Here is a 10,648-nt window from a genome sequence, read left to right as displayed (position 1 = left end):
ATCATAAACGTAAAAACGTAAAGACAATGTATCACATATAATATAAAAATGAATGAAATGAAATACAAAATAAATTAAAAAATACGAAGTAAAATAAAAATCCAACGTCCCCGATACTTCGAATAATCTCTAAAATAGTAGTTTAAAATTACAAATAAGCAGAATATAGAATTGCATAACTGTTTTTAATAAAAAAAACAATTAAAAAAATTATTCCTTATCATTTAAAGTGAAGCTAAAACGGTTAATAACTATCAGAAATAAAAATATGTTATTATATAAGTTTTCATTTTCACTATCTATAATAAAAACTAATTTTATCTAAGCATTATTAATCAGAGATTGATACATCGTATATTTTGTCTAACGAACGACTAACAATTTCTAAAGCATTCATGCTTGTTTAATGCTTATCGATGGAAGACAAAGCTTAAGATAGAGAGCGAGACTACAAATTAAATTTTGTGTCAAAATTTTCTTACAACCTTTTAAAGATTCGACTGTCACGCATCTTTTATGATTGACTTTCGCAATTAATAGTGCTGATCTTTTTTGATATAGTGATTGCTGTGTTTGATAAGAGAGTGAAAAAAAGCCCTGATACACTACTTATACTAAAGTATTAATTTTTGTTTTTGCTTTTATAGTCAATTTAATATAAAGTTAACAATGATTCTTTAGCTAGAAATGCTTTATTTTCTTTTAATTTTAGTACGATTTGGTCTGTTTTATATGCTTAGTGAAACTTTGATAGGATGGCACATTTATTAAAAACTTGATATAAAGCTCATTAATTGTTTTAAAAATACAAGGTACAAATGTTCAGAATTTCACCAAAAATATTTTGACAGAGATGATAGTGTCAAAATTTTTACCTCGTTAGAAATAAAGGTCTTAATTTATTTATTTTAAGTTTTGCGAATGATATAAAGGTCTACTTATGTAGTTTAAATTTTGTGAATTATATGAAAGTGTTAACCTATTTATTTTGAGTATTGTTAATGATATTAAATATTATATAAAAGTTTGAACATATATGTAATTTGGGTTTTGTGAATGATAAAAAAAGGTCTTAGCTTATTTATGTTGAGTTTTGCGAATGATAAAAGAGTTTTAACCATTTGATTTTGAGTTTTGCGAATGATAAAAAAAGTTTTAACCAATTGACTTTGAGTTTTATAAATGATAAAAAAGTTATAACCATTTGATTTTGAGTTTTATAAATGATAAAAAGTTTTAACCAATTGATTTTGAGTTTTGTAAATGATAAAAAAAGTTTTAACCAATTGATTTTGAGTTTTATAAATGATAAAAAGTTATAACCAATTTATTTTGAGTTTTGTGAATGATAAAAGATTTTTTCCAATTGATTTTGAGTGTTGATAAGTTTTAAACTATTTATTTTATATTTTGGGAATGATAAAAATTTTTAATATTATTATTTTGACTTTTGCGAATAATATAAATTTCAATATGCTACGTGCACTTTTAACTCTTAGAAATAAAAGAAAAAATTGAAGAAAAGCATCTAAAATTTAAATTAAGTTCTATTATTAACAATATGGAACTAGATCATAAAAAATATTTTATAACACAAAGTCACACTTACAAGAGAATACTCTAGGCTGGTAAGGGAAAGTTTTTCCCTGTCAACGTCGTTACTTTTCAACATTAAAGCAATTTATCATAAATAGGGAGAAATCAACGAGATTTTTTGTTCTTCTTGGTTGCTTAGCAACGTTGAAGAATTTAATAAAATTTCCTCTGAGCATGAGGTTATTTGACAAAATCTTTTATCTCCCCTTAACCTAGCAAAGTATTTACTTGTCTGTAAAATGTTTTTAAAATAATTACTCAAAATAAAGAATAAATGATACTTCTGAAACTTTTAGTGAATTGAAAATTTTCAATTGCATACAGTTACTAACACAAATAGTTTTTAACAAAAAATATCAGAAATGTACATTTAAATGTATTATGTTGATTGCAATGTAAATGAAATGTAAATTTATATGTATTATGTTGATTGTAATGTAAATGAAATGTAAATTTAAATGTAAATTAAGTAACTCGAATGTCATTATTTCCAATGAGCTGCATAATCGGTCTTGCCGATGAGCAGACCTAGTGCGTTCTGCAGAGGTGGTATCCACTCTTTCAGGACCATTACAATGGGTGAGATACCGTTGGTCATGTTAATTTGGACGTCTAGTTTCTACCACACTAGATGGCAGCGCCGAGACTCTATTTGGATGCTAAAGTGCACTAGGAATTTAATTTTGCAGAAAATGCCAAAAGATGTCATTATTGTTTAATTCAAAAATATTTCTTAAAACAATTCCTATATGTATATATATTTTTTATTTTAGCTTACTCTTGTATTTAATGTTTTCCGTCTTAAAATCTTAATTTCGTAATCTAAATTTTTAGAATAATTTACACTAATTTCAGGGCTTTTTTTTTTAAAATATGCGGTTAATTCACTTAAATGTGCAATCTATTTAAATTTTAAGATCAGTCAGAAATTTGAAAATGATTTACGTCAAGGATCATTCTTCATTTCACTAATGTAAAAATCTTTAAAATTCAGTTACAATCGCAGTTACATTCATTCCATTAAAAGAGATGATAAACAGCTATTAAGTAGAGCATCAAAATGGGAAACACTAAGAGAGTCCAAAGATCGAGACAGACACCATTATTAAGAAAACACACACACAGACGTACACATTACACATATATAATATATATTATAACATTTACAAACGAGTCAAAAGCTGCCATTTTCACTGATTTTCATCAGTCAGTGTTTCTTGAACTGAATGAGATTCCAAAACAAAGTGCAAATATTCCGATGCATAAAATTTAAGCAGTTTTAATGATAATTCATCTTAAGAATATCTATTCATCACGATTATCCTCTTAATAAATATTCATCTTATAACACCATATTTTGCTCACAGCTTATGTCAAAATAATTAAAATTCATAGTTTTAATGAAAACTGATCTTTAGAATATTTATTTATCACGAATATCTTTTTATTGAATTTTCATCATATAACGCTACATTTTATGAGGTATTTAAGGATAAATATATAATTTTAATACCTTTAATGAAAATTCATCTCAAGAATATTTATTTATCACGATTATCCTCTTAATAAATGTTCAATTTATAACACCATATTTTTGTTCACAACTTATATGAAAATAATTAAAATTCACAGTTTTAATGAAAATTCATCTTTAGAATATTTATTTATCACGAATATCTTTTCATTGAATTTTCATCTTATAACCCTACATTTTATGAAGTATTTAGGGATAAATATATAATTTTAATATTTTTAATAAAAATTCATCTTAAGAATATTTATTTATCACGATTATCCTCTTAATAAATGTTCAATTTATAACGCCATATTTTTCTCGCAACTTATATGAAAATAACTAAAATTCATAGTTTTAATGAAAATTCATCTTAAGAATATTTATTTATCACGAGTATATCCTTTCAATAAATGTTCATCTCATAACGCTATAATATTATTTTGTTTAGAACTTAAGTATAAATAAATAAGAATAATAGTTTTAATGAAAATTCACCTGAAGAACATTTATTTATCACGAATATCTTTTTAATGAATATTCATCTTATAACGCTACTTTTTATAAAGTATTTAAGAATAAATATATAATTTTAATAGTTTTAATGAAAATTCATCTTAAGAATATTTATTTATCACAATTATCCTCTTAATAAATGTTCATTTTATAACGCCCTATTTTGTGCAACAACTTATGTCACAATAATTACATTTTATAGTTTTAATGAAAATTCATCTTAAGAATATTTATTTATCACGAGTATATCCTCTTAATAAATGTTCATCTTATAACGTTATATAGTGTTAAATTTGAAAAGTTCATTTCTAATTATATAAGAATGTTTTTTTTTAAAAAAATTAAAAGAATTTTCATACGTAATTAATATTCCATAGCATCATAATTTTTTTGAAAATCTTATTCATGTATCGAAACATGTATGTTCTAAAAGCATTATTTCAGAATTTTAGTTATGAATACATCATATAGCACCATTATTATTCAGAAATAAGTTGAATATTTAAGATTTATCTGATAAGATTTAAAATATATATTCTACAACTACAAATATTTCTCACAGTTTTAAACATTTTACACACTGCTAAATATTTCTAAGAGATATGAAGAATTGAGCTCAATTAAATATTTTAAATACATAATAACAAATAGAAATTAGAACACAGAGTTAAAGTTATAGTATAAAAATATTTTTTGTTTCAAGAATATTGCATTATTTAAAGCATATATTTCCTTGCTTTGATTAATAATTAGCCTTAAAGAAATTATGACAACCAAGTCTTAAGAACTATATTAAAAAATAAGAACTTTTAAAGTTATTATTTTTTTGGAACGTTTAAAAAACACAGGCATAATATGAAAAGATATTAAGCTAATCAGGCGAAATATTTATGTATCTTCCTGGATCATTTTACGTTTGTATACAAATTCCAAAAAAAATATAAACTTAATTCCGGAAATAATTTTATCTTCATGCTTTTAAACTTTCTTTATCTTTTTCAATAATTAATTTAATATGTAAATGGCATAAGCCAAAGAATATAGAAATTTTTTAATTTTTTTTTAAAAAAACTGATATTAATGCAATTTTGAAGAAATTTGTTTAAAACTGACATTAATGCGATTCTATGCAAATTTCTGAAAATTTGTTTAACCGATACAAATAATCATTTATATCTGTTATAATTATGACATTGAGGAATACACCTTTTTTAGAAAACTGATATAAATGTAATTTCAAATATGATTTTGGGTGTTAATGGGGTTGATTAGCCATATAAACATTCCTCAAACAAAAGAATGAGTGTAATTTTCACTAATGCAAAATCCTAATAAACTGCTTTGATAAACTATTCAAATTTACTACTTTCTCCGTCCCAAATTAATTGCTACATTTAGGTTGAAATTTTTTTCCCTAATTTGTTGCTACATTTGAAATAAGCAGTGTCATAAATAACTTCGACGTAATTTAGTAGATGGACACCAGTAATATTATACTACTGACAATTACAAGCAACAATTAAAAACACCAGTCAAATGGCGGGCCGCAACTTTATCAAAATTTTACATAGGACTCTTTTATGTTTGAAGGAACATTAAATATTACTGTCAGACTTTTATCAAGTTGTACAAAACAAAAGTATTGAATTACAAATTAAAATAAGATGTAGATTTTTACTCGAGAAAAATTTTTTTTAGCACCGTTGGTATGTTAAATTTCACAGAAACGAAGAAATTATGTTGTTTTTTTAACGAAAGAAAAGTATTTTAAACCCATACAGATTCTTTACGAAAATTGTCCGCAAAAAAATGACAACTAATATATTTTAGCTCGTGGGTCACAAAAAAAAGGCTTCGCGGGCCGGAAGAGGCCCGTGGACCGCCAGTTGGTAACCACTGAGCTAGAAGATAGTTTTATACGATTGTTGATGGATGGCCATGCGAAATGGGGCGTGGTATAAGAGTGTGCGAACCCTGGATTATTGAAACTAATTTAGTACTCATTTAATAAAGGGATGCATAGTAAATAAATGTTGCTGATTGATAGTATAGCACCCTAAATTGTCAGAAAAATATTTAAAAATATCATAAAATCATCAGTACAAAATTAATTAAATTTTGCAATAAATTTAGGACAGAGGGAGTAATTTGTTTTAAAAAAAATAGTTTTCCGAATACTTAATGTAATTTGTCAATATATAAAATAAATTTAATATCAGTTTAGTTCAACTAATATCAAATCCTACAGTATCAATTCTAGTATCGATTTTTAAAGTATCAATTGTTGAAGTTATTTTTAATTGCAAAAACGGTAATGTGAAATCCATATAATAATAACAATGCTGTTTAAGGAATTCCATTCAGCTCAAGATCATTGATTATCGGTTATATATAGTTATTTGTGTAGAATACAATATCAATAATGTTAACTGTCAGATGGTGAACAATGATGTTGACTTTGATTACTTCAACCAGTGCACCGTAACGAGTGATAAAACGATGGACCATTCTCTTCTAATCCTAGGCTACCTTGTTTTGTGTTTTAATTTTGTTTTGTTAGCCCTTTGGAACGGCACGCATTGCTAATGTATTAAAATGCACTTTCATTTGGAACATATCAATCTTCTGAAACTATTAGATTGCTTCGAAAGAAAAAACTAGATCGCTGAGTTAGGAAACTTATATATAATTACTTTTTGTTTTATAATGTTAGAATTAATCCAACTGTTTTAAAAACATTTTTCGTATCATTAATAAAAAAAAGTAAATTGATGAATCTATATCTAGATCAAGAATCATTGCTATATGTATTTTTTTAATAGAGCTAGGAATTTAGTTGTTTAGTTGCGATCTGTACTTTAATTTAATTGAAACATACTACTCTGTTTTAAAAGAGTTTTGAAAATGGCAAATATATTTAATCATAAATGTATGCTTTCTGCTCCTTAAGTATCATATAGCATTTTAAGTTTCTAAGTCTATTTTACAGAATTGGCAAAATATTTATCGTTTCACTTTTAGCATTTAAAAATGTTACCTCTCAGAATTTTTGAAACGCGCTTAATTATAACATTATTCCCATTTGCGTCAACCTTAAAGCGATGCCGAATTAAGCCATATTATCGTACTAATTAAATAATCTTGAAATTTACTAAACGACAATATGATTCAATTTAACACTTTATTAGGATTAAAACAAATTGGCATAACATCAAAGTACATGAGCGATATTATGTCTCAATTTTGAACCAAATTTATGAGAAATTTCCCATCAAAAATAATTAATTTTATTCATAAATCGAGACTTTACTGTTTACAGTTTTACTGTAAAAGCTTCTGCAGAAACGGGTATTAACCTGAATTGACAGCAACCACTCTGAATTTAAGCAAAATGTTTAATTTTGGAATTCTTGTGTTAAGAGCAATAATTATTAACAAATAAGAGAAGAAAAAAAACTTGCAATTGTGCCATTCCAAAAGACGTAGTGTCATAAAAGCTCGCTCTTTTACCTAATGTTTTTATTTCAAATTCTCTAGATGTAGAAGAATCATTGAACATTAGATGTAACAATGCAAAAGCGTAATATAGTGTAAATCTTTGTTGTTAGGTCCATTGTTCTTTTAGAACAAAGGATGTTATTAGTCAGGCGAGGCTCAGGAGGAATAAGTATTAAAAGCAGCGTGTATGTACTTATCAAATCATGCCAACTAATTGTTGGTATTGTTCTTTTTCTCGAAGTTCGAGTTGCTTCCAGGAAGTCATTGCGCAGTTTTCCAGAACGGAGGAAGTTGTTAGGGCCACTCAGGGGCATAGAGAGGACGAAAGATTCTGCTAATCCATAAGATGGTTGGAGAGTTGAAGGAAACAACAGGTCATCACTATTGCATGTTTACATCGCATAATGTGAATCTTTTGGTATTGATAACGTTTCCCTTATCTAAATTTTTTTAAGCATTGCTGTTGCATTAAGAACATACGCATTCTATTAACTCAGAATGTATCAATTCTATTTCAAAATATTGCATGCATTCTAGTCATGTGCAAAAAGTCTAGCTGATACAAAAAGTTTTATTTATAAAGATTCTAAAGCTTTTCTAGAAACATTAACTCCTAACAAATTACTTAATGAGATTAGTTGTATCTTAGAATAATTGATAGAAAGCATTTTTGTTCTATCATCAGTATAAAGTTTTCTTTATTATCTCTAACTGACTTAGCAAGAAAAGCATCAAGTATACAAAAGGCTGCAAAGTATCATTGAGTTAGTTAATAGCAATTTATATAATTAAGAGTCTTTTTATAATCAGCTTTTAGAAAAATAACTAGGGCTCCTAATATGAAATGTAAAAAAGAATTGATTTATTATATAATTCATTTTCCTAACGATAAATAGATAATTTTTGGAAGAATTTTTTCTCAAAATTTCATGACTTGATGTTTACAAGTTCGAAATAATATAATTTCCTTTGCGAAGTACCAAAAGAATTTTAAAAATGCTTTAAAATACTATGATATTTTGAAAAATCTATAAAATAGATATTTTATCAAAGTTAATGCTTTTAGTATTAAATATTAAGTAGAGTACAACTAAAAATTCAATGATACTTTGAGGGACAGGGAACAAATAAATTTTCTAAAAAGCACTTCAGAACATATACTTAGAGAAGAAGAAAAAAAAATATAGGTATGGCAAAAATTATTCAAATAGAACATCTGGAATATCTTGTCCTAAAGCAACTTTTGATAAGGCGATGTCTATAGGTTTGTTGGGATCATAAAGTGACGGAGCTTGTAAAAAGATACCACAAGTGCCAGCAATGCAGGCAAATGTGAAAACGTAGAGAAATAAGCGGTCGATGACCATAGCTACATACTTCCAGTCCTCCTTGATCTGAAATTTGAAAAAAAAATCTTAATTTCTTAAAATATGAAATATTATACAAAAGAAAAAAAAAATTCAATTATTTAATATCCTTTTGTTCGTTAAATAGGTCAGTTTTAAGGCAACGAAAAGTTTTGCTACAACTCATAACCATGTTGTTGTTGACGTATGCCTGTTCAGGCAGAGGGGGTGCGATTGTTCTTGCTTTCCAGTTGCGCCATCTATGGCCAAGAATTCGACTTCTGCCACACCATACGTCACACCCGTTTATAGGGCGGACCCATTCATACAACCATTCATTCATCCACAGATCGTAATTTTGACCCGAATCAAAGAATGATCTATCTCCAATCCATTACCCCCAGAGATATTGATTTGTTATGGGAACATGGAAGACTTTTGCGACTCGACAGATTTAACGTGTATCAGGTCACTTTACCGCACCAGCCGGCGGGTTTCGAACCCACAAACTCTCGGACATCGGCCCAGCGCCCTACCAACCAGGCTATCCCGGCCCAGCTCATAACCATACTAGTCTAATTTATATCTATCAATTTTTGTGCTGTATGCAATTAACTTATCTACGAGGTCCGTTGTCTCACAAAAAAAAGTTGGTCGTTAATTAGAATCTAATAGAGGTAAAATATACGAAGGTTTTTTATGTAAAGGTTACAGTAAAACAACTCATTTATTAAAAAATAGAGTTAGCCTAGAAATCGGCATATAATCATATATTAAGACAATATAATATTATATACCTATATTAGTATAATTGATACTTATTACATTACCCTTCAACATTTTAGTTTTGTGCAAAATACGTTTGTCAGTTACAGCCAACTAAAGCTGAAATTTTTTTTGAAAATAAAATAGTATTCTTATTAGAATTTGATAAGGAGTTTGGAACACGATAATTTCTCTATCTGACCTTTACTTTACTATAAGAAGTAATGGGAAAAAGTTCTTTTAAATATAATTCATTAAAATATTAATACACTATCTTTGCTACCACTGAAAAAAATATTTTATGAATCTACGGAAAACCTGTGGTAAAATTCTTATCAAAATTGCACCAATTTCCATAACACCAGTGGTACATATTGCTGTCAGTAGTAGATACATATTAATAAAGCGTCATTTGCGAATGGCAATTTTTCACGGTTTTCTTAAAAGTATTGCCCATTAACCTTTTCTCTACTAACTTTGACCGCAAGTTATCTTATTCTATTTTAATTAATACATATTTACAATATTAATTAGGCATTCGCATCAACAATATGGCAATTTTTACGGTTCTTCAAAGCAAATTAGTATCTTTTCTCCATTAATTTTGCTCTTTTGTATAAGTTTTTTTTATTTCAGCTAATATATATATTACCAACCATTAACTAAGCATCATTGTCTTTAATGATAGTATGTCGATTACTTAAAGTTCTTCTAGACAAATAAATATCTTTACTCCATTACTTTTTCTTTTTTAGTACATAGCATATTTCTTTTATTTCAATATGCATACATAACCCAAATTAATTAAGCATCATTGGAGTTAATAATAATATGACGATTTTTTACGCGTCTCCCAAACAAATTTGTATAACTTTTCTATTAATTTTGTTTTTGAATACATATATACTTTTTTTTTCATTTCAATTGCCGATGATTTTAAATAATTATTTTGTTAGAAACACATTTTAAAATAATTAATATAAATAAAAAGAGCGTGGTATCAGGCAACTTTGAAAGTATAAATTTAGTGACAGACCATGCGTTCTACCACGTAATGTTGTTCATTGAATTTGAACATAAAATAATCAAATATTTAAATAAGAGCAATAAACTATTTTTTGATAAAATAGATCTATAAGCTCTGATCACTGATATTAACGTTATAATACCTAATAAATTGAATCACTTATCGTTAAATTTAAAACGATGGCTAACGCTTAACCAATCAGAAAATTCCTTTTCGTGTTTTGGTCATCCCGCTCGAATGCTTCGTCGTAGAATATTTTAATGTCGACAATGATCTTCCTCGTGCTACAAATTATCTGTATACCGAATTTCATCGATTTCGGTTGGGTGGTTTTTGAGTCTATAAAGGATACACAGACAAACATTTATTTATATATATATATAGATA

General features: G+C 27.0%; 1 protein-coding gene across 1 annotated transcript in view; it reads right to left on the bottom strand.

Annotated features, from left to right (window-relative positions):
- Positions 1-7,352: 7,352 nt before the first annotated feature.
- The window catches only part of LOC107441899 (acetylcholine receptor subunit alpha-like 1), a 118,309-nt gene continuing 115,013 nt past the window's right edge, over positions 7,353-10,648 (bottom strand). The window contains exon 9 of the mRNA XM_071184889.1: positions 7,353-8,517. Coding sequence (XP_071040990.1) covers positions 8,323-8,517 — 195 coding nt within the window. The 3' untranslated portion in view covers positions 7,353-8,322. The remainder of the gene's footprint in view (positions 8,518-10,648) is intronic.

Source organism: Parasteatoda tepidariorum, chromosome 5 (assembly GCF_982258835.1).
Source record: "Parasteatoda tepidariorum strain Cologne lab strain chromosome 5, Ptep-v5.0, whole genome shotgun sequence".
Classification (NCBI taxonomy): domain Eukaryota; kingdom Metazoa; phylum Arthropoda; class Arachnida; order Araneae; family Theridiidae; genus Parasteatoda; species Parasteatoda tepidariorum.
The sequence above is the reverse complement of the archived record's forward strand: the minus strand, read 5'-3'. Positions and strand labels throughout refer to the sequence as shown.